This window comes from Haliotis rubra, unplaced genomic scaffold (genome assembly GCF_003918875.1).
Source record: "Haliotis rubra isolate DU_JTF1 unplaced genomic scaffold, ASM391887v1 Scf518, whole genome shotgun sequence".
NCBI classification, from domain to species: Eukaryota; Metazoa; Mollusca; class Gastropoda; order Lepetellida; family Haliotidae; genus Haliotis; species Haliotis rubra.
The window spans coordinates 615,840-641,690 of record NW_025767211.1 but is presented as its reverse complement, the minus strand read 5'-3'; the positions used below and the strand labels follow the sequence as shown (position 1 = coordinate 641,690).

The following is a 25,851-nucleotide window of genomic DNA, read 5'->3' as shown; positions in this document are numbered from 1 at the left end:
CAGCAATAATCCAGCTATATGGCGGCGGTCTGTAAATAATCCAGTCTGGACCACACAATCCAGTGATCAACATCTCGAGCATCGATCATCGCAATAAGGATACGATTATTCCAGTTATATCATGACGTGTTACACTTGCAATGGGGAAGTCCAGAAAAGAAGCAGGTGTCGGCGTTTACCACTTCAGTGAAACCCACGAGGGCAGTTCTAGCGCTGACGAACCTATAAACATAATACTGGTGAACTGAGATTCGAACTCACGATCATCGGTCTCTGTGGCAAAGGGAAACAACTCTGCAACGGCGTCAATAACCATGAAAAAACATAATACATTGTGCAGTTTCAACGCCGTTAACAATATCAACTACGTCTCCATTACATCCACAAAACAACAGAACCAATACCTATCAAGACTGTCAGTCGGTCTGTTTTATTTAAGAAACTGACATAAAGGTATATAAAAAATAACAGTATTACAATTTTCAAGATAGATCATAATCACATAGAGGCAATATTGTATGTGCAATTATTGTTTTCCAAATTGCTGTTCATATACGTATTCCTAACATGTAACAGAACTTCACAACTTCGATGTGCTTGAGTGCAATTATTGTTAGGAAAATCGCTAAAAGGATTGTTCATCTATTTATTTCTAAGGTGGACCAGATATTTGACATACTGAGCATTACTTGTTATTCCATGTTTGCCTGTGGTTTAAGTCGCTGTGACTTTGGTCTATGATTCTCGACTTGAGCTCCTCATAGCGGTTCGTTCAGACCTTCTTTTCTTGGGTACGTTTTGCCGACTAGCTCCATTTTGAATCGACGTCGGAACAATATCATCTTTGGTTTCGCAACCATCAAGAAATGGTTCACCTTCAATTGTATATTCGTCAGTGCGTACATTGTGCTGATTTTCAAACATACTCCACAGCCGATTCAGTAGGTCATATGCCAGTACATCGTTGGTGTTATTGGCAACAGTTCTAATCACGAACACGCCATCATGGCGGAGGTATCCCCTTACGAATTTCTTGAACATATTGGTATTCAGAGAACCACCCTGTTTCTTGTTTTCTTCGTCGATAAAGTACATGTATTTATGCAAGAAACGTTCTCGCCGAGACGTGAACACCTCCTCAATGAACCAGGACAAGAAACTGACAAGAGTAACTACGGACAGAAGCGCTAAGACGAACCACTGACCAGCGAAGATCTTTTCAAGGAACAGATTGATCGAGAGAACACACTGGACAGTGTATCGGTGGATGTTTTGAAGCTGCCTGATGTCAAAGTCGCACATTCCAACCCGAGGGAAGCGCTGAAGATCATTCCAGTGTGGATCTTCAGTCAGATATCCTACGACCTCAGCGCCGTATTTCCAATAGTTGAAGCCTAAGAATATGGTAAGGATCTGGAATTGTGCTACAACATTAACGAGGTAAAGGAATTTGGTGAACATATACAGCAGAACCAAATAACGTCCCGACCGGTTCCCAAACTGACAAAACTTGAGAGTGGGTGAGGTAAACTTCCTGTAGGTCCTCAGCCATCTGTCGATGAACTTTGCAATCTGGTCAAGTTTCTTGTCACGAGTATCTTTGGAGTTTAACTGGGTCTCCATGCACATTCTTATTATCCTCTTGATGTTCAATCCGGAATGACCGTTTAAACTTCTCCAGATGAAGTGTGGCAGCTCAAACATCAAAGCCTGAAGGATGAATATCAGCATGGCCCATCTGTAGTAGCCGACGTCTTTGTCGTCGGAGAAGCGGTCTTTGTCTGCCACGGGGAGTTCGTTGTTGAAGGGGACGTTGTAGAGGGGGAAGATCCAGCAGAGACTGTTGACGTAGTCCCGCTTGGTCATCTTCTTTATACTGCGCAGGAAGCTGCAGTACAAGAATTAGTGAGTGAGTTTAGTTTTACGCTGATATATCATACACACACAACTGCCTTCGTGGTGTAATGGTTAGAGCGTCCGTAATGGTTAAAGTATGGTACTTGTTGGTCCCTGCCTGACGCCCGGCATGAATGGATACAACAAGGACTGGTCGGCTCGGAGTCAATATAATGTGTCTGAGTGGGGTATTCATGCTTAACCGCGGCATGGTATCTCAGTGAGCTAGCACGATAAAACCAGCTTCAGTCTGGGCTAGTACAAGCAGCCACACATACACACCATTGCACATCGTCATATGAGCGAAATATTCTCAAGTACGACGTTAAGGCCCATTTCATCTCACCCGTATATCTATCGATATGTCCATCTAACTGATATCATGCCTGTATCATATGTATCACTGTATTTACCTCTCTGTCTACCTAACTGATATCTAGCCACGGGGTCGATATGTCTATCAAACACTGATATATATCCACCACACTGTATCCTAAGATTTGTGTTTATCATCCAAAATTGTGTTCTACAGGAGATATTGCTTGTGTGAGATCAAACGTTATCACTTAATACAGTGATATTTTCCCTGATATGGACTTTTTTGCCACCCCGATATGGGCAGGATCGGCATGGTCATATCTGGCCCCGGGCAAGATATAGGAAGGTCACGAGTTTCGTATAATTCGTATAATGAGACCGAGTGTTATTTTATTTATTACCCACGAGGGCGATCATATCGGGTTCATATTTTTCATACATGATGCCACTGCCTTGGTAGGGCAAAATATCACTTGTCATCATCGTACAGCCTGAAACGTGACGTCATGAACAATGTTATGACGTCAGGTTTCTTCTTGACACGTTGTGTTCTTCCACATGCGGCGACGGCGGGTAGTTACAGCCTATGTTTGAAATTAGATTTGGGTTATTTTCCTCAATTTCACGACGAGATTGAGTATGGTAATAAACAGAATATTATATTCGTGCCCATATCATACTATGTTTACGACACTCGTGCCTAAATATCGGTATATCTCTCGCTCTCGCTCGGGAAATACCAACATTTAGGCACTCATGTCGTAAACATAGAATGACATGGGCACTCATATAAGATATCGATATCTTGCCCACTGAGAGGAGGGAAGATATCGATATCTTCCCCGTCAATTTTGTACACGACGTCACGGAACGTTAATGAATCGAATGACGTCACATCAAGAATGACGTCATAGAGATGACGTAATGTTGGATCATCCTTTGATCATGGCCGGGGAAAGGACGCTAGCGTCTTTATCACGACAATTGCTTCCACTGGAAGATTTAGTGGAGAGGGAGGAGAAAGGAAATATGGAAATCGAAACGAAGCAGTATGTTGAAAGTATGAAGAATGGTAACACGAAAGGGAAAACTGAATATGACGTGAAAATTCTTCGCACTAGGAGATATCATTTTGACAGCAGATTTTGTACAATGCCCAAACAATGCTATGACGTCATGAACTTGATGACGTCACAATGCTATGACATCGCTGCACTGCAAGTCTAATAGCAGTACTGTGTTCAGAGATGTACATTTTTCATTGAAAGCTAAAGAAGAGTGATTTTTTATAATAAATAGAATCTCACCCTCGTGTCTTCTGATATCAAATATATCAACACGCGTTGATAAAAGTGAAAATATCCTCGGCAAGCCTCGGATATTTGTAACTTTATCAACTCGTGGTGATATATTTGATATCAAAAGACACTCTGTGAGATTCGCTATGTCTACCGAGCTGATATCACGCAGGAACAACACATCATCCATAGACTGGTCTGTCCAACTAATTGGTGCCATTTGACGTGAGTGAACTGAATTAATGTTGACAATGACAACAATACATATATTCATCCATGTGTCGAATTTCCTTCATCTATGCTCAAGCTTAATCGACTTATGTACACTTAAATACGTTTAATACATTTATTTATTTTTGGTCTATGCGTTTCTTTTTTTGAAGAGTGTTTATGGGTCTTACTGTCAGTGTATTTGCCAACTCACCCAGCAGTTTATAGGATGGCCTACTAACTGTTTTGTCCCGACCCCGATACCCAGCGTGGTCAGGATGACGGCCATGACATTATGGTGGAGTTGGTCTACGACATCATCGTCCCTGATGATGACATTAGCGAGCCGAAGTTGCGCAAAAATGCTTAATATGATGTTGTCAAACCTAAAACAGATAACATATATTTAGAAGCACATTCGCATCTTTAAACTTATTTGATCGTTAACGTAGAAATGTAACCACTTATTGGGTACAGTATTCCAATAATGAACAATGCGTCTGTGTTCGGTTAGGAAACATTTAAACATGTTCGTATCCTTGGTGACTGCATATGTGGTCTAGTAGGTAGAGTGTCAGATCAGAGAGCGGTAATTCAGTGGTTCGATACCCGGTTCGATCCCTGGTTTCGCCCATACATAAAAACATTACTTACTTGTTATAATCCTTCCTGGTGTTCAGTATCGAGAGGATAAAACAATGGTTGGTTGGTTTGCACTCAGCAATATTCCAGCCATATAATGGCGGTCTGTAAATAATGGAGTCTGGACCAGGCAATCCAGTGATCAACAGCATGAGCATCGATCTACGCAATTGGGATACCTGACCATCTGAACCCAACAGTAGTGGGTGAGTGAGAACTGCTTACGCTACATTGGCAATTTTGCAGCTATTTACGGCGGTGCCAGTGGGCTGACTATCATTTTTTGTCTGGAATAAATTAATCATATTAAATATTTTTCAACAGGACACTCAACCCTTTTTACCTCCATCCGCAACATTTGTGGCTGAGAGTCACATGCATTTAACATTTGATAGGGACACTCTCATACCTCATTGGGCTCCCGAGGGACAATGAAAACTATTTCAGTTACGGGGCAGTGGGGTAGCCTAATGGTTAAAGCGTTCGTTCGTCATGCCGAAGACCCGGGTTCGATCCCCTACATGAGTACAGTGTGTGAAGGCCATTTCTGGTGTCCCCCGACGTGCCATAGCTGGAATATTGCTAAAGGCGGCGTCAAACAAAATTCACTCACTATTTCAGTTACATCTCGGCGTGTCATCTGGATGAAGCAGGAAACATGAGAACGAGGCTGTCAAACCAAAAACCAGCACAAGGCGAAATCAGGCACACGTAAATATGGAAATTGACATGACCACCACTTGAAGACCAATTCTAACCCGGATCTTTATCGGTTGCTTTATTTCTAACCGATATTTATGAACCAAAACAGTTTCGGACCATGAAATATGTCAAATAGGAAACTGTGTGCCGTCTTGACTTACAAAACAAACGAAACATGATACCACACTCGTTCGTTTGGTACGCAATGACAATTTGCGCTACATGCGACGCATAGTTGACACGCACAGTCTCGATCAGCCAAGCGATCTTAAGCTCGGGTGATCTCCCATACCTTAACATAGACTTAGGACAATCAGAACGCTAAGGTGTGTGTTTTTTAACAACGGCACTCAGATCAACAACGAAGTGTCGTCTCTTAAAGAAATACCTTAGTACAGTTCCCCTTGACGAAAATGTATTAATGGTTACATATACTTACACCATGCTGTCAAGTCATATCAACGTCCACATCAGCGATGAAGTCATCTGTAATAATGTTAGTGGTATGACATCATCAACTTGTACACACAGAAAGTCTGATCTACTTTCTAGTGAGCGTGTATATTAACAAACAAGAAAAGTACTAGGCAGACATACTCTATGGGTAACAGCTACTTTATTTTGTGAGTGCGACGTTTCGATATAGAAATACAGCTTGTATTGTACCTCCCAACTTCTAAAATGCCACTCAAAGAAGAAGAGTGAGTGAGTTTGGTTTTAAGTCGCTTTTAGCAACATTCCAGCAATATACGGCGGGGGTACACCAGAAATTGGCTTCACACATTGTACCCATGTGGGGAATCGAACCCGGGTCTTCGGTGTGACGAGCGAACGCTTTATCCACTAGGATACCCCACCGCCCCTCAAAGAAGAAGAAACGTATGTCCACGTGGTAAGCAAATTAAAAGTATTGTAATGCAATGAAATGCTAGTATGATTGTAATGGGAATAAGAGTGAAGATAGCACGTGAGCACATAAGTAACGTCGACTATATCTAGAATTTCGAGACAAACCCAGACCATAAAAATACATTGTCATGAATTATATGTCAAGATACTGGAGATAACCGTTGCTTTGAATTGCTTCCTCGGTTAGTGATATGGCTGTCGTCAAGGGAGGAGGGCTTACTATCAAGATAACAGTTGTTTGAATATTGCGAAGCATGTAGGTCAGAGTGACATACATTCAATGCGGTCCACCCATTGTGAAACTGAGGGAAGGCCATAAATTATGAACGGTCCTAAAGTCTATTGTGCTTAGACGAAGGCATGAGTATGAATGGATAGCAAAGAGATGGTGACATGTTTCTATCCGCATCCGCTGGCTTCTCTCATCAAAATGTGAGTGAGTGAGTTTTACTTTGAACAATATTCCATCAACATCACGATGGGGGACACCAGACTCGATAATTTACAGACAACCACCATATAGCTGTAATATGCTGACTGCGGCGTAAAACTAAACTCACTCACACACCCACTCACTATTACGCCTCTTGACCTATCAGTCGAACCACCGACTGATAGCAATAGCAATATTCCGATCGAACACTGGATCTTATGCGTGACGAGCGAACGCTTTAACCACTAGGCTACTCATCGCCCCTCATTAACGGTTTAAGATCGCAAGCACAGCTGAGGAATGTTTAATGTATTAAAATTGGCGTATGCCGTTAAGAAAACGACAATACAATTGCGACTCCTTGAAATAACAACTCCTCGATCTATCTTGACCCTACACAGAAGTAGACTAGATCGAGACCTGACATAGTATTACTTATCAACTTTCTTTATCATACACTTCCGATTTAAACCGTTTCCCAAGCAGGTGTTGAAAAGCCTTTCCAACTATTCGTTAGACAAATAACCAATAGTTGTCAAGCGGAGAGGAATAGTTTAGAACAGCCAGGGGAGGTGTGATAACTTATTTTTTATGGAAGTAAAAGTTTAGTTAGATTTACAACTTACCAGCTGGGTAACAGCTCATCATTATGTGTGTGGAGATTCAATGTACTTCAGGGAAGGTTAGTAATATTTAGTTTGTGATCCCCTTGTTATAAATCTCGAGGTCTTTATGTAAGGGCGAATCCGGACCGGCTGAGTCAGTGAGTGAGTTTTACGCCGCTTTTATCAATATTCCAGCAATATCACGGCGGGAGACACCAGATATTGGCTTCACCCATTGTACCTGCGCAGAGAATCGAACCCGTGACGAGCGAACACTTTAACCACAATGCTATCCTTAGTCAGGTGTGTAATTCCCATCTATATGGTCGAGGTCTGTAACTGGTCAGGTCTGGACCAGACAATCCAGTGATCAACAACATGAGCATCGATCGACACAGTTGGGATACGATGACATGTGTCAACCAAGTCAGCGAGCTTGACCACTCGATCCCGTTAGTCGCCTCTTACGACAAGCATGGGTTACTGAAGATCAAGTCTAACCCGGATCTTCACGGATTTCGTACGATCGGTTTGTTCAGCGTATCCTACCTAGATATATGTATCTATCGATCATGATGCTTCACTAGTAAAGTCTAACCCGGATCTTCACGAGTGCATGGGCATTTACACTTTCCCTGCTCTGAAGTGAACGAATGGTTGCGTTTTACTTAACGCCGCTTTGAATAGTACAGTAACGTTAATCGCGTGTACATGGTGACATGGTTTGGGAGGGAGGCAGATCCTGAGATGAAGCAGGTCTCCGATGTTGATCACAGTGATGAAACCCGTGCTCCAGGATATGGTTCAGACAGACCAAGCCATATATTCAGGTAAATATGGAATATTCCAACCCACGATAACGGATTCTGTCAATCCTAAGGGACGCAACTCTACACACAAATTCCGGTGACGTTTGTAAATGGCGCCGGATCTGCTGAATACAAGAGACTTCTCAGTTTGGTTCGTGTATGTTTTGCTTGTGTGTATTTTACATAGATTTCATCATGTTTGGGGCTCACGTGTGCCGCTATTTGTTGTATCGAAACATTAATAACTCGTGGTTTGAATTCAGTTCTAAAGGTTTTCTAGCACAAAACATGTAATCGTTAGTTTAGCCAAGGGGATAATCGACTGAGACCTGCCTCATACAAGGTTTTCCCAACATTATTCTGACACGCCGCAAGTGTCGTTTAACCCAACACACACACCTTCAAATCATATTTGACAAGCGGTCGTGACCTATATTTAGTTTCGACCAATCAGAATTAAGCTTCCTCAGGCGTCATGGTAGAATTGTGTTATCACATTTCATATCAGGTCATGCACACTTTTTCCCCATCACGTTTGTTCCCTGTATTGACAAGTCAGGGTATTTCCTCGTACAGCGTGTATGCATATACAACATAGTATGTTTGTATGTTTATCTATGCGTTGAAGTAAAAAAATATTTATACATACGTTTTACCTCCATTTTCAGTTGTTTTCAAACTTATCTGGATGGCATGATGACTAAAGGCCAAATGTTGCTTACCTTGACCTTGGGGAAAGGGTCGCCATCAGTTATTTTTACACATTTTAGTCAATGCGTTATGTAAATATATCAATTTCTAATTAACAAATAATAATGAATTGGTGTTAATGAAATTAATACACCGGGTGAGCATGTGTACAACTAAGATTAGCTCATTTGGTTACTGTTTTCAAGAAAATTATAGTGCGAATACCAACCGCGATTTATTAATATAATAAAATGCACCCCTCCTTTTCCCAACCGCTATGCATCCAACTTTGCTTTAATTAATTCCGTTCTTTTAAAAAATAATATACAAATTAATACAATATTAAAAGATTTAGACACTCATAATTTAATTTAAAAACCTCATAAAACATGACTTTGGTATAAAAGAGCAGTCAGTATATCATGAACTGTTCAAGGCCCTTGTGGAAGGGATGGGTGTAGATTATGGTTAGATTACATTTAATAAATAGTAACATATTTGATTTGTTTTATGAGGAAATATTCAATTTGAGTTTGTAACGCTTACACGTCATTGTCTATCAGTCATACAAGTATACAATAAGAGAAAGTATATTATTTACCTAGAAGCAGGTTATCCTTCAATTTCCACACCTGTAGGCTGGCAAATCCACAAACATACGGCGCGGGAAAATGATAACTTTACTTCACAACGGAAATATTATACAGAAATGTAGACTGTTGTTAGTCTCCTATAATACAAACTCAATCCCTATCTTAATCATATACTGTACAGGAAAATCATGATTTCTAACTTTTGTCAGCACAGCTACATGAGAAAGAGGGGGCGGTGAGGTAGCCTACAGGTTAAAGCGTTCGCCCGTCACGCCGAAAACCCGGGTTCGATTTCTTACGTGGTTACGTGTGTGAAGCCCATTTCTGGTGTCCCCTGCCGTGATATTGCAGGAATATTGCTAAAAGCGGCGTAAAACCATACTTACTCACTCACAGGTGAAAGAACGGTATCATGCGTGTGAATATTGAGGCAGCGTAGTTTTATGTCGCTTTAGGTTGCAATATTTCACCAGAAATGGGCTTCACACATTGTTCCAATGTGGGGAATCGAACCTGCGTCTTCGGTGTGGCGAACGAACGCTGTAACAACTGGCCTATCCCAACTCCCGTAATGATACATGTACACACATGTTATACTGCATAACACATTTCCATAACGCAGGACTGTTTATTAGAAGTTGTACCCATGAGGGGAATCGAACCCGGGTCTTCGGCGTGACGAGCGAATGCTTAAACCAATAGGCCGCCCCACCACCCTCTAAACAAATACGTTAACACAAAGATTTGATTTAAGAAATAATACCCACGGACAAATTCCACTTCAAAATAATTATATGTGATTACGAGCCACACCCAAGTCTACATTAGTGATCGGTTTACCCAAGCCGGATGTGTGACCCGGTGCAAAACCTGACACTGTTTGTTCTTGTATTTACCGTCTGATATAATAATATCATAGGGTAGTGTACTTCCCTAACTGTCAAAAGCTGTCTTAAACCATGCACATGTATGCTTCTGAGCATTCAAACTGCTGGTAAGTTTTCACTACGTCCTCTCCTTAAAACATAATCAACTGATTAGGTTGCCCTTTGCACCATTGTCGTTTCCTGACAGTCTGAATTCACTGAGCGTTTTAATGTATTTGTAAAGACTATGAAAGTCTATATAAATACATTCAACCAAATGGCTAAAGTAACTTTATTCTTTAACTACATTTATTTAAATCTTCAATGAATTACAGTGTTCATCAGACTCTCATGTTGTGGTGAATGCTGATTGTCTGTGAGATACACGTATCTGCTAACAATAACAAATAGAAACATACGATTCACCCAAAGTTTTATCGATGTAAATAAGACAAAAACATGTCCTCATTCATACGAAATGTACAATGATAGGGTGAATACTAAAGCACTACCCAATAGTGATAATACCAGTGTTTGTCTATAGGAGAGCATTTCAGCGTATCGATACCAGGGTTGTACTTTTAGATCTCATTCAGTGCAGGAAAATCTAATTTATTTATACAGAGACTAAATAAAGAGCGGGAAAGGGTAAACTTACCTTCAGAGTAACAATATCAAGATATGTACTTGTAGACCTTATTTAATGCAGGAAACTCTAGTTTATTAATATAGAGACTGAATAAAGAACGTGAAAAAGGTTTCCTTGCCTAACACCTTTTTTGCAAGCTAGTGCTTCCAATATTTTTAATTTGCAGCGAATTCATGGTATAAATACAGCGAACACATCCTCTGTTTACACTAAATTTTATCCTTTAAAAAAATACATATTCATCATATTGTGTCAATTTAAGCACAAAATTTGAATATTTTCGACGTTTAAGAAGTTATTTTAGATTGTACAAAAAACAAAGTATTTAGATGAATAGCCTTTTCTAAAGCTGCTTCAAATATTACAGTATTCTTTTCACCTGAAAGTTCGACACAGGTCCACAAAACATGGTTTCGGTATACCAATGTTTTCATCTACACAGAAATTGACTTTTTAATATGAATAAATAAACATATACGAATATATCTGAAATGTAGTTATTTCAGCAAAGGGGAATATATCTCTTGCTCAATCATTGGCATTTCTGAGCAAAACACATGAATTAGCTTGAAAATTTGTTTTGGTTACAATATGAATTGTTGCTTTTTTTCATGTCTTATCTGAAACCGCCTCCGTAGTGTAGTGGTTTGAAGGTCACGGGTTTGATCCCCGGTCGCGTCATACCAAAATACGTTAAAACATGGTACTTGCTGGTCCCTGCCTGGCGCTTGGCATGAATGGATACAACAAGGTACGATCGGCTCGGAGTCAATATAATGTGTCTGAGTGGGGTATTCATGCTTAACTGTGGCATGGTATCTAGCACTATAAAACCAGCTTAAGCCTCGGCTAGTACAAGCAGCAACACGTACACACGCATGCACGTCGTCATGTGAGCGAAATATTGTTAAGTGCAACGGTGGGTCGCCTGGTGGTTACAGCGTTGAATTGGTAGTAAGCAGAAAAACACGTCCCAGATCACAGTGGCATATTGAAGGAAAGAAAATATTTCATTATGAAATGGAGACAGCGAGTGAGTTGTGCTTTAAAGCGATTTCATCAATATCACAATTGGGGAAACCATAAATCGGTTCCATATATTGTACCCAAATGGGGAATCGAAAATGGATCTTCGGCGTAAGGAGCAAACGCGCATTTACCACAACACTTCAGGTTTTCCTTCAACACCACACTGACTAGTCGTGATATAACAAGACAATATTGCTCCAAGCCACCGCTGTAGCCATTGCTTCCGCTCATTGATTCACTGACTAAACCTGAAAGAGACATCACTTCAGGTTTTCCTTCAACACCACACTGACTAGTCGTGATATAACAAGACAATATTGCTCCAAGCCACCGCTGTAGCCATTGCTTCCGCTCATTGATTCACTGACTAAACCTGAAAGAGACATCACTTCAGGTTTTCCTTCAACACCACACTGACTAAATAACAAGACAATATGAAAGAGCTGTACCATCCCACTTCAGGTTTTAAACCTTCATCACTTCAGGTTTTCCTTCAACACCAAAGCTGACTAGCCGTAATAGAACAAGGTGATATTGCTGAAATCCACCGCTGCGGCTATCAATGCACTCACTCATTCACTGACTAACCCATAAAACAACATTCATTGTCTAATTTAGATTGACATTCTGTCAATTCTGTATACGTGTATCTGTTAGTTTGCTGCCATTCATATGACCATATTTGTGGATAGTTTGTTCCTCCTGTTTCATACGTATATTTTCGTTTATAGGTTGCCTTCAGATGTTGTCGGACACTCTTCGATTTCTGGGTACGTGTCCTTGAACTTTGACCAGAGTTGAGTCAATAGGTCAAACGCTAATATATCACTTGTGTTATTACCCACAGTTCTTACCACGAAGGCGCCATCATCACGGAGATATGTCTCGACAAATGTTTTATAATTTCCACGGTCCTCTTTGTCTTTCAATGTTTTATCCAATAAAACTGCATACTGGTTCATCACATGTTCCCGTCTGCAGGTGAACACTGTCGTAGATACAAGACTCACCGCAGTCAGAATAGATAAACCAGCCATGACGAACCATAGCAGGGCGTAGATTTTCTCCAGGAACAGATTAATGGGAAGGGCGCATTGGACAGTGTGTCTCTGGGTGTTTTGAAGCTGACGAATCTCAAAATCACACATCCCAACTCGCGGGAAGTTGGACTCGTCTGTCCAGGAGGACTCTGTTGCCAACATGGCGAGGACGTCGGTGCCGTACCTCCAGTAGTTGGTTCCTAAGAAGGAACTGAGAAGCTCAAACTGACAGACCACATTCACCAAGTACAGAAGCTTCGTAAAGAGGTTCTGTCGTGTCAGATAATTGCCAGAACGTTTGTCAAAGACAACCAGTTCCTTCAATGTTTGTAGAACCTTCAATAAAGGTTTTGTCTCAGCCTTTCTAAATGTTCCTAACCACCGGTCCACAGCCGCGGATATATTCGACATCTTCTCTTGGCGGGTTTCGTCGCTGAGGAGTTGAGCTTCGAGAGCCATTTTGATGATCTTCTCGATGTTGAGCCCGCAGAAGGAACAACACGTCTTCCAGATCAACCGTGGAAGCCAGAAGAGCAGTGCTTGGAAGAACATCATGACGACGACCCAGCGGTAGAAGTTGACGTCCTTGTCCTCTGAGAGTCTGTCTTCTATGTGTAAGGGGAGTTCCTCGGTGAAGGGGACGTTGTACATGTGGGAGATCCAGCAGTAGCTGTCGACGTAGTCCTGGTAGTCGCTGTCATCCACGTCGTATTGGGCAGGGATCTTAAACAGAGATATGATGTCAGGAAGATTCTGGGAACTGGTGATCCAATAAAATATAGCAACCCCATGTCAGAGTATGTCGAAGCACTCGACTTAATAGATCAGATGATTATAGTCGTTTGCGTTGCCAATAGCCTGCCATTTTATATGTAACTCTGCTCGTAATATAAACCCCTCGTTTGTGTGACCAAGCCATAATTAACAGGACAACGTCATTTAAATGGAAAATGTTCGAGTGTTGCGTTAAGATGCAAACAAACATTATTCCACTATCTGTGTGTCCCTGGTTCTGTACTCACCCAACAATTGATAGGATTCCCCATGAACTGTTGGCCGGCTACAGTCATCCCCAGCACCAACAACGACGTCGTCATCACGTGATGATGTAGCTGGTCCACAATGTCATCATCACGCACAGTACGTGCAAAAGTGGCACCGCCAAGGTTACCAAGTATAAATTCCAACCTGAATGAAAAGTAGCGTTGTGAAACAACACGTATGGCTCCAACACGTATGGAATATGAAACAGGCATGGCATGTACTAAAATTAAACACATACAGAACCTCCGTTCTAACTGTCTATTGTTTCCGATTTGTTATGTTCCATACTACATACACCCATCCGAAAACAAAAATACAGGATTAAACACATCTCCAAAGGAAAGGAAAATATAATAAAGGCAGCTAATATTGTGTTATTATTGGCCTACTTTTCATACGATCCAATGATGTCTTGCTTAACTTTATCGGATTGATGTCATCAATGATTTTCAGTTTTCCAGTAATATAATTTCTATCAGCCGTTTGCCTTTAACGTCATGTCTAAATATTTGACAAGAAATCAAGATGGATCATGAATATTCCTGACGCTGATGTGTTGTACTGTTCTGGATCTTAATGGTTATTGTGTATGAATTATGATCCTCTTAATTCGACTATACAAATGCAATCACAGTTTATAACTTGTCTTGTTGTTCTTGTTAATTATTTACTCTGTGTGTGTGTGTGTGTGTGTGTATATATATATATTTATATTTATATTTATATATATACATACATATATATACATAAAGATAAACCCTGTTTTCACGTAGCCCATACTTGCTTGACAACGATAAAAGAATCTGTATCGAAACGTCGCATCACCCGAGTAAAGAACTTGATCATCCTTAAAGTTTGTCCTTATCCGTTAATATAACAGATGACACCATGAGGGTCATTTCATGCGTTGTGACGGACAAATACACCCTTGCTAACACAATCAGTGAGCTTATTAGGGTTTTCAGTCGAACGTACCAACAAGAACGTCATACGTAAATTTGATATGGAACCTTCATTTACATAAAGTATGTTATATTTAAATACCATATAATAGTACACAGACTGCCGGACAAAAGAAAGTATGTAGATGATGGTTAAAATGAAATAACGAAAAACCTTTTATTCAAGTATGATGTATTTGTGATGGTATCATAGGAGTGTTTGGTTGATTTGATGACATTTGTAGTTTTGTGATCAAGTCCAGTTTTCAAGACCATTGCAGAATGATGCTTTCTTTCACAATATACTGCATGTACTTATTACTCTTGAGGTAAATATATGTTTTTGAGGTGTTATAATCATTTCATGATTAACCTGAAACATTAACCATAAGCACTAGGGTACGATTTATCTCCACAAACATGTTTCTCAGAACAGTTATTCATATTGTACTAAAATCTGGATATTGAAAAAGATGTAAATTGTATACATACATATCTGAGCGGGATTAGCGTCCTCTGTATCGCTGTGGGCAGTCGTCAGCTGGAGAAAGATATCAAATTGTTAGGTTGTTATTTAAATGTTGTCCATCTTCTGCTGTCAAGTGTTTAGACTCCGTTCTGTTTTAATCAATACCGGTGGCTCCTCACATAGAAACTTCGTTTTAGACATAGAAGAGACAATACCTTATCCATATTGATTAATCATAAGAAATATGTGTTAAAGTAGCAGCAAACACACGCAAAGGCAAGTCAAGTGTTCAACTGAAACTGTTCTCAGACATCAGAGTGGCATCAGAAATCTATTTTGGTCTAACGTTTAAGTTTTGAATATGCCAACCCATGTCTACCATAGATATTTTGCAAGGTTCAGTGAAGCGATGAGTGTTGTTGTCCCGATCAGGGCGTTGTGGAATTCAACACAGGATTTCATTGTAATGATAATATTATTATTCATTTGTATAGCGCCTATTTCCAGTGAAAAACTGCTCCAGAAGCGCGTGGGTTTAGGGCAGCAAGGTACCAAGTGCACTTTTGGGACATTTTCACTTTTATAGATTATTGATCACTGTGATGTCATTGATATTCTGTAAAAAAATCAAGGCTGTTTCTTAATTAATTACAGAGATATTTAATTATGTTAAAAGGTACCAAGTGCATAACTTAGAAATGTTTAGGGCAGCAAGGTACCAAGTGCTATGTGCTTGGGGCAGCAAGGTCCCATGTGCCACTTGGCTCCTTGCTGCGCGCACTCTTTTACGCATCAAGCCTGGCTATTTTTAGCCATGTGGCACTTGGGCCTTTGCGCCACTAAGGGTCCTATGTTGCTGTTGAGGGTTCTACACATGGCACTGCTGTGAAGTACTATTTCATGATAAAATACTAGAATTGACAGTTAGTTTACTTGATACATCCATCTTAGGGAAGGGAACCTAAACTTGGCATGGTTGTAGACCTATTCATACGTGGACAACGATTTGAGGCACACATGGACAAAGTAAAAGTATGCGTTATTCACCGGGAACTGATGTTTTAAAAAGAAAACAAACATTTAAGTCTTATTAATTATGGAGCCGTTTTACTTAGTATGTGTAAATATCCATAAAATTGTATGACAAGAGACATTATTTACTTCATTAATGGTACATTTGTGTTATTTATCTCTTCTTATCGTACAAAAATAGCATTTTCCCTATGTAAACCTGCCCATGTGTCAAACAGTCAGTGTTGATCAATGCAAAAAAACTTAAATGTCGGTGTAGTGTTTGTTTGTGTTGTTTAAAAGTTAGCAGAGCATTGGTGGCATTTCGTTTGGACGCTAGTTTACTTTTTAAGCTGTCAATATGTGGAACCAGACATAGCACAGAGTAAAGATAGCTGCCGCAATCTTGGCTATATTGCTGTGCCCGGTGAGGAACATTACGAGGGCATAGTTCCTTTGAAAGCAACACCTGCAACACCAGAGAAGACCATGGAAACTCAAGGGGACACATGCACAGTCCAGCATCTACATTAGTGCCATCCCCAGTTGTAGCTCCTCACAAAAGGGCAGACTACATAGATTTGCAAACAAGGCAGGCAATCTTTGAGAATTATTACCAACCTCCATCCTACGAAAGGCAATGAAGCTTTGTGTGTCAGATGGTGGATTCTGTGTCGCCAGTAAGATCAAAGGGGAAGAAAACAACTTCTCGACAGTATCATTTTGTCTCTGAGGAGAAGAAAATCTGTGTGTGGCGGGGACTTTTTTCTTCCAACACTCAATATTTGGAGGAAGGTTGTGGATCATGCATTGAAAATGAAATAACATGGTGTGTTTACAGCCAAAGACAGAAGAAATGTCACTGCATCTGGGAACAGAATTGACCTTGAAACAATTAACAACATAACCTCCTTTCCACAAATGGAATCACACTATGCGCGGAAGGACACTGTGAAGAAATACCTCTCGCAGAAAATGTACATGCTTTACAAGCAAATATGTCAAGAATCAGGTTCAAACTATGTCAAGGAGAGCAAGTATAGGGAAATCTTCTGTACAGAATATAATATTTCATTCTTTAAACCGAAAAAAAGGATCAATGTTCAAAATGCAGTCTGTACGAGGCAAAGAAATTGGTTGGTACCGTTGACAACGAAATTATCAGTAAGTATGAGGAACATCAGAAGGACAAGGTAGAAGCCAGAAATGAAAAGGAGAAGACGAGACAAAGCCGATGCAAAATTAAATAAAGCTCACTATGTGGCAAGCTGTTCTAAATACTCCATGCAGTCTTGTTGGGGAGCTGTATTATGCAAGAAAATTGTCTGTCTATAACCTTTCCCTCTACTCTCTTGGGGATCAACAAGGAACACCTGTGGGATGAAGCAAATGGAAAAAGAAGGGCCAACGAAATTGCCACATGCCTATTCAAAATCACCTCTTCCGTATGTCAATCGAACAAAAATGTTAAGGAAGTGACATATATCTCGGACTTGTGTGGCGGTCAAAATCGAAACCAATTTGTTGCAGGCTCCTTGCTCTATAGCCTTCAAAAAAAGTTTACACAAATTAAATCACAAATTTCTGACATCAGGTCATTCTCAAATGGAATGGGATTTGATCCATTCGGCTATTGAAACGGCTAAGAAAAGAACCCAGGTATTTGCACCTGTGCAATGGAGCACGGTGATTTCTCTGGCCAGAGGAGGTAAGAGATATATATTACCATGTCATTGAAATTCGGAGATGTTCTTGATTTCCAGGAATTTGTAAAAAAGTTCCTATCCAAACATGAAGATCTCGGTTGGAGGAGAGAGGATCAACTGGCTGAAGATCAAGTGGATTCAAGTCCGACGGGAAGCTGTGAGCTCAATCTTTGTCAACTGTGGTTTTCAGGAGGAGGACTTCCTGGAGATCAAGGTTATCTCAGGGACTAGGAGGAAATGTCAAACAGCAGCGCTATAGCAAAAAGCTCCAACACCTGCTTACAATTCCAAGCTGTCAATTTCTGTTGCAAAGAAGCAGGACTTGTTAACTCTGTGTGGAAAAGAAATTACCCCGACAGAGTTCCACCTTTACTATGAATCTCTACCAACATCAGCAACATCTGTTGATCGGCTTCCGGGGCCTGCCAGCGATGAGGAGTGGGACGATTAGGACTATTAGTGACCATTATGTAGCAAGAGAGACTGATTATTTCAGTGGTTGCCGAACACAACGTATTAAATCCCTAACAAATTTATGTAACATAGTCACTTTATGATTTTTGTAATAAGATCACTTTGATATTCTGTATTATAAGAAATTCAAATAATATGTATCAAGTCAAACTGAATGGAAAGCATGTCATTTCAATCTCTGCAAAAATAGTTTAGTTCGGAATAAAAACTATCATCTCTTGGTTTTTTTATGGTGTTAATATGGTAAATAGTTTTATCTTTATAAAGCTTGAAGGTCTGTTTTGTCATATTGTGCCCAATATTTTACATCTCAATGAATTGATGTATGATAACAACTGATGATATGTAATAGATAAAACAACAAATCACACATTTTCACCAAACAGATATAAGATTGACAAGTTACAGTTGACAATACAATATTATTTTCTAGACAAACATATTTCATTAACATCACCAGCAGCAGTTTGCTAAGTGTCAAATGTCCATATTAAATAGATATATAGTCAAATGCTTAAGTAACAATGAATCTTGTGTCATTCGGTACTCCTTAAATCAAACTTTGTGGTATAAATGCTACGGACAACAAAGTACCAAGTGCCACTTGGCACATTGCAACACTATCTTTACTGTGAAATGCTCGTGCAGCAAAGAACCATGTGCCACTTGGTACATTGCAACCCTATATTTACTGTAAAATGGTTCGTGCAGCAAAGAACCAAGTGCCACTTGGTACATTGCAACCCTGTAATGACTGTATAAATGTTTGGGGCAGCAAGGTACCATGTGCCACTTGGTCCTTTGCAGCTCTGTAACTTACGTGAACATTGGTGAAATGTTGGGGCAGCAAGGTACCAAGTGCCACTTGGTACCTTGCTGTCCGGAATGTTTGAACAAATTCTCTTCATTCAAAGGGTACCATCTACAATAATTGATGTAATTAAGAAATTAAGGCTTCATTAGGAATGACATCAAAGCATTTGATATATGCACACCACCTCTATTGAACATGTATGTATTGGTTAAGCTAAGATATGCAGTGCAACAGATATGAGTATTGAAAACTTCAAATGCGATTTTCTCGGAATGATGAAATGTGCACTTGGTACCTTGCTGCTCCAAACCCTCGATTTGTAGTTCAATACACATTGTCACACATCTATCGTTATGAATATATAAATATTATACCAACGAATACAGCAATGTCCCTTTAAAACATGTGATAATATCTATGAAGGAAAACGTAAAGGATTTGATTTGAGAGTGGGTTGTTGATGTTATTTAGGAGAAGTGAATCAGCATTAGTATAACACTGGCAGGTCACACCCATGGAGGGTCAGTTCGTGTCAGAATAGCTAGTGATTCTCGGGGAATTAGCGAGCGTCCTTGAAGGCAACGCCTCAGGTCAAGGTGACATGGCGCTATACAATGTGTATGTGTATACAAAGTCATGTTACCGAGAACAATAAAGCAGTTCTGATTTTTTATATGTTGCTTCAGCGAACCCAGATCACCTTTATAGCTCCGGTAACTTTAAGTACGTGGTAATGTAAATAATACTGGTTACGTCGGATATGTACCCAAATGTTGCAACGAAGACTGTCTAAAGATAAAGTACTTGAAAATCTGTGGTTTGAATAATCTACACCAGCAAATCTGATTTTTAGTGTTCCATGGATATGTTTTGCCTTTTATGCCTAGCGGGTCCTGATTTTGCAGATAAAAAACTAATTACTTTTTCGCGCTTCAATTTTACAAGAGTACAAAATATTGTCAGGACATTTACTGAAGTCAATTCATAGACTACATTTCTGTTCAGACATGCTGTTATATGATTCCCCGAGAGTTAAACATGAGGGACATTTACAACGCAATGGCCGGTACATATCTCTGGCTGTCCTTGTCGGTCTTATATATGACGTGAATTATAGCACAACTTACCTGGGTGTGGACTTGGTAGGGGTATGAAGAGGTGGTCTGGGTAGATTTACCAATGACAGTGGTAGTCAGATCATTGTGTCACTGAAAATAGATTGAAGTTACCGATAGTGTAGATTGCATATAGAGATGACAGGTTAGTCAACAATGTCAACAGCACTCAGATTGTTTGTTGTTTAAAGTCGTCATCAGCAGTATTCAAGCTATGACTGTATATATGAATAGGTCCGTAAATAATCGAGTCTGGACCAAACAATCCAGTGATCAACAGCATGAACATCGATCTACATTTACACAATTTAGATACGATGACATGTGTCAGCCAAGCCAGCGAGCCTGACCACCCGATCCCGTTAGTCGCCCCTTACAACAGGGATGGTTTGCTGAAGACCAGTTCTAACCCGGATCTTCACTTATTCAAAAGCAGACAGGATAAACTGGGATGGTATGGTCCTGACTACTATTTTGGAATGTGGTTATATTGTTAAACCTTTGGCTGATATGGGTCTTATACCTTTACCTCTTTGTAAAATGTTGTGCTGAAAAGACGAGAAACAGAACCAGGGATTTGAATCGCGACCATAGGTTCCTGTAATGCCTAAGGGACGAAACTCCTTACAGTGAAACAGTTGCATGTGTTGATTTCTCTTGTGGCCGTTAACACATATACAAAGCAACTTTTAGGGCACGGCTTTTGTTTTACGCGCTGCAACTAGCCAGTCTCAGAGTAACACTATTCAGATCAATGATGTAATCAGCAATAGGTACGTTATGATAAAGGAGCATGTAACATAAGTGTGTGAGTAGTTTTACGTCGCCTGTAGCAATATTCCAGCAATATCAGGGCGGGGGACCCCAGAAATGGGCTTCACACATTGTACCCATGTGGGGAATCGAACCCGGGTCTTTGACATGACGAGCGAACGCTTTAACCATTGGGCTGCCCCACCGCCCCACATGTAACATTCAGTAGTTGACAGCCAGTGGTTGATAATATGAACAGCATTACAGGGGTGCACTAACCATTGATCAGCTTGTCACAAAATATGTTGTCACTTGATTCCCAAGAAAGCGCTCTGAAACTATTCATGGGCACTAGTGATCTTAGCATAAATCTTTAGAATGAAATGTCTTACGACAGTCACTGCACAAGTGAGCTAAACATATATGTGTAATGTAAAACAGGTCACGACAAGCTCAGGCACTGCTGATGTAAACGTTAATGTGTAACGAGATCTGTTTGTTTGTTTGTTGAGCGCCACACTCAGCAATAGCTGTATGACGATCGTCTGTAAATAGTCAGGGTCACGAACCACAAGGCGTTTCGTAGCGCTACGACATTCGTAAACCCATAGGCGGATCCAGAGGGAGGGTGCGCACCCCCCCTCCTTTTGTCCTGAAAGTTTATTTAATGACCACTGAAACTCTCGTGAAAATGAAGTGTGCACCCCTCCTTTTCTCAATAGTATGCAACCCCCCTTTCTCAAAAAGCTGTATCCGCCCCTGAAACCTATGATAACCTTACTTTAGAGTTACGACAGGTCGTAACGTTACGAACGCTTTGTGGATCAGGACCTAGGTACAGAAAGTTATTTACGCCATTAGCGTCTATCTAATCAGCAGTCAGCAATGATGAACATCCGATCCCGTTATTCGCCTAAGCACGTGCTGCTGACGATCTGTTGTAACCCGGATGTTCATGGGTTAATGTGCAACGTGATTGCGATGGCCATCTACATAATGGGCGCAAAACATGTTTACAATGATACAGGCACGATCGACGGCGTTATATCCATGACTGACTGACTGAGTTTGGTTTTACGCCGCTTTTAGCAATATTCCAGCAACATCACGGCGGGGGACACCAGAAATGGGCTTCACACATTGTGCCCATGTGGGGATTCGAAGCCGGGTCTTCGGCGTGACATATATATCCATGAGCGGTGAATGTGCATGCATATAGTCCTTCGTTGTAACGGTACAAATCAGTCAAATGTTTTCAAGCTGTCAACCGATCAACGAATTTAGATGCAATCAAACCGCAAATAAGAACATACTTTTGTGCATTTTCACCTGTCGCATCTTTTCTATTATAATATCGGACATGAGTACACACGGTTAAAATTGATCTTCAGCAACCCATGCTTGTCGTAAGAGGCAACTAACGGGATCGGGTGGTCAGGCTTGCTGACTGACATTTCATCGTATCCGAATCGGATAAATCTATGCTTATGATATCAATCACTGGATTATTTACATACCACCGTCATATAACTGGAACATTGATGAATGCGGGGTAAAACAACAAACCAACCAAATCATAACTCTCTCTTAAGGGTCTGCACTCTGGGGTAGTACAGTGGACAAAGCATAAGCTCGTCTTAAGAAATGTCGTGGTTTGATTCCCCACATGTGTGCATGTGTAAAACGCCGTCATGTTGCTGGAATAGTGCTAAAGGCGGCGTTAAACAAACAAACAAACAAGAGTTTAGTCATTAAAAAAACGCCATGTTGCAGAACGGTACAATAGTTACAGTTGGGGTGGGTGGGCGGTTGGAGGGAATGGGCTACTAGTATTCGTTTACACGAAGGCCAGGGTAGGACAGAGTGAAATATATGTTATGTAGCTTAAAGTTTGTAGTTTTGGTGAATCTATACTTAATGTTCTGCCGAATGAATGTTTTCATTTAGAAAATTGGACAGGGAAACATGCATTTTAGTACGCTTGCTAGAGTGAACGCATCCCTTTCCAAAATCAGATCAAAGGCATATTTTGAAGAACATAGGTATGTAGTCACTGGATCAAAACTCGATTAAATTTCAATATTTAAACACGGTTTCAAGACAAATTTTGAGTTTGTATCTCTGTTTCATTTTTTTAGTTAATGAAACACAATTTATTTCGATAAAAGACTGGTCTAGTATAATTAGAACTACAATTACAATGTTGTAATAATATCATAATATACGGTTATTCAAGAAGACACGTCTAACCTACCTTGACTGTAGACAAATAGCTGTCACTTTCAGCAGCAATACGATTATCTTGAACACTCCAACATGTAGTCAAACACAGTAACGGTAACGTTCGTGAGAAATACGGCTGAATGTTGTGTAAGTCAACAGGCCATGTTGTCCTAGAGTGTGTCAGTCTCTCACTTGACCATGAGGTGTGAGGCCCTGGACACGGGAGGTATTAAGACCCCCTCTCATCCGGACCTGTCAGTGTCATTCCGTTGGAACATCTCACCTAAATACTTCCGAATACTACATGGGAGCGATGAGATGTGATGTTGGCACGTTTTGGCCCGTAGGATACGGATTATTTAAAAAATTAGGTGAACCTTTTTTATGAAATGTATCTGATGTGTTCATGTGAATAAGAGTACTGTTTGACTTCGTTCGTTTCAAAATTAACAACACCATGTTTTGGACTTATGTTTGGACTAAATGCATAGTTAGGTTAAGTTTGTCAAAAAGGCTGATTTTACAGGTATTCAGGTAGTTCTTTATGTATAATTGAATGTACTTACATCAACCCAAGCTGACTTTCTAAGGAGTTAACAGTACAACAACATGTTAAAGAATCGTCACTTGTCGCTGATTCACAGAGACCATACAACATTTGTAAATTCAGAGAAATATTTCCCTCGAAATTCAGTTTACAGTACGATCGCATCCGCTATATATTTGAAAGTTTATTTCGTACCAATGTTTCTGCAACTTAAATACTATGCTAAAGGGATGTAAACATAATACTTACCTCAGCGATACGAGTAACACAGTCTCAGTGTTCATGCCGAACTGTGGCCATAGAGTGCTAGTTCAGGACTGCCGTCTCTCGTACGTAGCGTGTAATTGAGACATTGTATCTATGCTAATTTGTAACCTATATATTTTGTATTTACATTTTGCAGGTTGAGGGCACAGGGATCCAAGAAAAAAGGGGAAACAACTTACCAGTTATTATTGAAGCATAGATGCTGTTTGTTAATATTCAGAGATAAGGACTGGGTATACTGTATTAGCTGCCTCAGAACAAATAAGAAGCGATTGATTAGGTCAATTGTTAAAGCGTTAATTTTCACGATGGAGTTTGTGGTTCTATTCCTGAAAGGATTTCAATGTACAACTTACTCACAACATACTGATGATCTCAAGTAACAGATACTGAACTATCTGTCTTAACATGTAATTAAAGGTGCACACAATAGCGAGAGTCATTTAGTTTTAGGCCGCTTTTAACAATATTCCAGCAATATCATGGCGGGGACACCAAAAATGGGCTTCACCCATTGTACCCATGTGGGGAATCGAACCGGATCTTTGCCGTGACGAGCGAACGCTTTAACCACAAGGCTACCTCAACTGCCCCAAGCACACAATCGAGGAGATAGAATATTTGGACTGAACTACTTTCTTCTTCCCATACCTGGCGTGGGATTTGAACCAATCTGCTTCCTTTCTTTAATTTCCTCGCTCCAGCGTTTCCACTGCTGAAGGGGCAATGTTTGGAACCCAGTGTTTGCTTGTCATGCCGAACGCCCAGGTTCGATTCTCCACATGGGAGCAATTAAAGGCGCCGTTACGGAGAGTTACATTGGCTTAGATGTAGGTCTATGTCAACGTGTACATTCCAAGTTACGATCACGTCAGCGCTACGATCGCTCAGTCGAATAATGCCTTGGCAATGTGACACTATTAGCGGAACATGAAACCCGATCTTATGATCTCCGAGAGTGTGAAACACATTCCTGTGGTGCTATAATCGTATGTATACCTTCTCGGTATTGACTTATAAATACACGGGGATATTCAAGCCAACTGCTTTGACAAAATGTCTTGCACAACCACTGACTGACTGAGTTTAGTTTTACGCCGCTTTTAGCAATATTCCAGCAATATCACGGCGGGGGACACCAGAAATGGGCGTAACACATTGTGCCCATGTGGGGAATCGAACCCGGGTCTTCGGCTTGACGAGCCAACGCTTTAACCACCAGGCTACCCCACCGCCCCTCTTGCACAACGAACTTTTCCCACATGAAAAAATAATATTCATAACGGTATTATTATCGTTTCCGGCCATCTGCATGCTAACAGCCGTTTCGGGGCGGTGAGGTAGCCAAGTGGTTGATGCGTTCGCTCGTCACGCCGAAGTCCCGGGTTCGATTCCCAGATAGGCACAATGTGTGAAGCCCATTTCTGGTGTCCCCCGCCGTGATATAGCTGGAATATGTTTCTAAAAGCGGCGTAAAACCCAACCCACTCACTCACTAAGAGCCGTTTCCTGTGAAAACATTTTTTCGGGTTCGCCCTTCCACATCTGCATCGAACGTTGTAGGTTTTGATACAACATTATTAAAGAAAATATTTTAATAATAATTTAAATTAAGAAAAAAATGTTAATATAGCCTGCTATTTTTAACTGTAACTGAGAGTAAATATTAAACAGTAGGGAATGGATGATCTACCAAAATTTATGTTTATCTCAACTGATGTCTTCACACACCCACGGTTGAACAGAGAAGATTACCATGTCATTTCATAAGAAATGTTAAACATTCTGTTAAAATACA

At 40.4% G+C, this 25,851-nt stretch overlaps 2 protein-coding genes across 6 annotated transcripts; both read right to left on the bottom strand.

Annotated features, from left to right (window-relative positions):
• Window positions 1-405: 405 nt before the first annotated feature.
• Window positions 406-9,214, bottom strand: LOC124292453 (innexin unc-9-like). Of its 4 annotated transcripts, XM_046729538.1 has the most exons (5): window positions 9,114-9,214; window positions 5,506-5,552; window positions 3,937-4,108; window positions 786-1,888; window positions 406-751 (listed from the first exon to the last, which is right to left on the bottom strand). In XM_046729538.1, exons 4-5 carry the CDS (start codon window positions 1,864-1,866, stop codon window positions 693-695), a joined length of 1,140 nt encoding a protein of 379 aa, XP_046585494.1. In that variant the 5' UTR covers window positions 1,867-1,888; window positions 3,937-4,108; window positions 5,506-5,552; window positions 9,114-9,214; the 3' UTR covers window positions 406-692. The 4 variants fall into 4 exon arrangements, with proteins under 4 accessions (XP_046585494.1, XP_046585492.1, XP_046585495.1 ...); XM_046729536.1 differs by lacking the exon at window positions 3,937-4,108; XM_046729539.1 differs by lacking the exon at window positions 5,506-5,552 and having other exon boundaries at window positions 9,114-9,189.
• A 3,043-nt stretch (window positions 9,215-12,257) lies between these two features.
• Window positions 12,258-24,101, bottom strand: LOC124292455 (innexin unc-9-like). Of its 2 annotated transcripts, none has more exons than XM_046729543.1 (5): window positions 24,036-24,101; window positions 20,276-20,356; window positions 15,167-15,215; window positions 13,712-13,877; window positions 12,258-13,412 (listed from the first exon to the last, which is right to left on the bottom strand). In XM_046729543.1, coding segments are annotated over exons 3-5 (1,206 nt in total). In that variant the 5' UTR covers window positions 15,169-15,215; window positions 20,276-20,356; window positions 24,036-24,101; the 3' UTR covers window positions 12,258-12,374. The 2 variants fall into 2 exon arrangements, with proteins under 2 accessions (XP_046585499.1, XP_046585498.1); XM_046729542.1 differs by lacking the exon at window positions 24,036-24,101 and adding an exon at window positions 21,296-21,518.
• Between the last annotated feature and the right edge of the window lie 1,750 nt (window positions 24,102-25,851).

Coding starts and splice junctions, on each gene's coding strand:
- LOC124292453 (XM_046729536.1), bottom strand. Junction 752..785: donor TCGGCAAAACGTACCCAAGA/AAAGAAGGTCTG, acceptor TATGAGGAGCTC/AAGTCGAGAATCATAGACCA.
- LOC124292455 (XM_046729543.1), bottom strand. Junction 13,413..13,711: donor GGAATCCTATCAATTGTTGG/GTGAGTACAGAA, acceptor TCTCTGTTTAAG/ATCCCTGCCCAATACGACGT.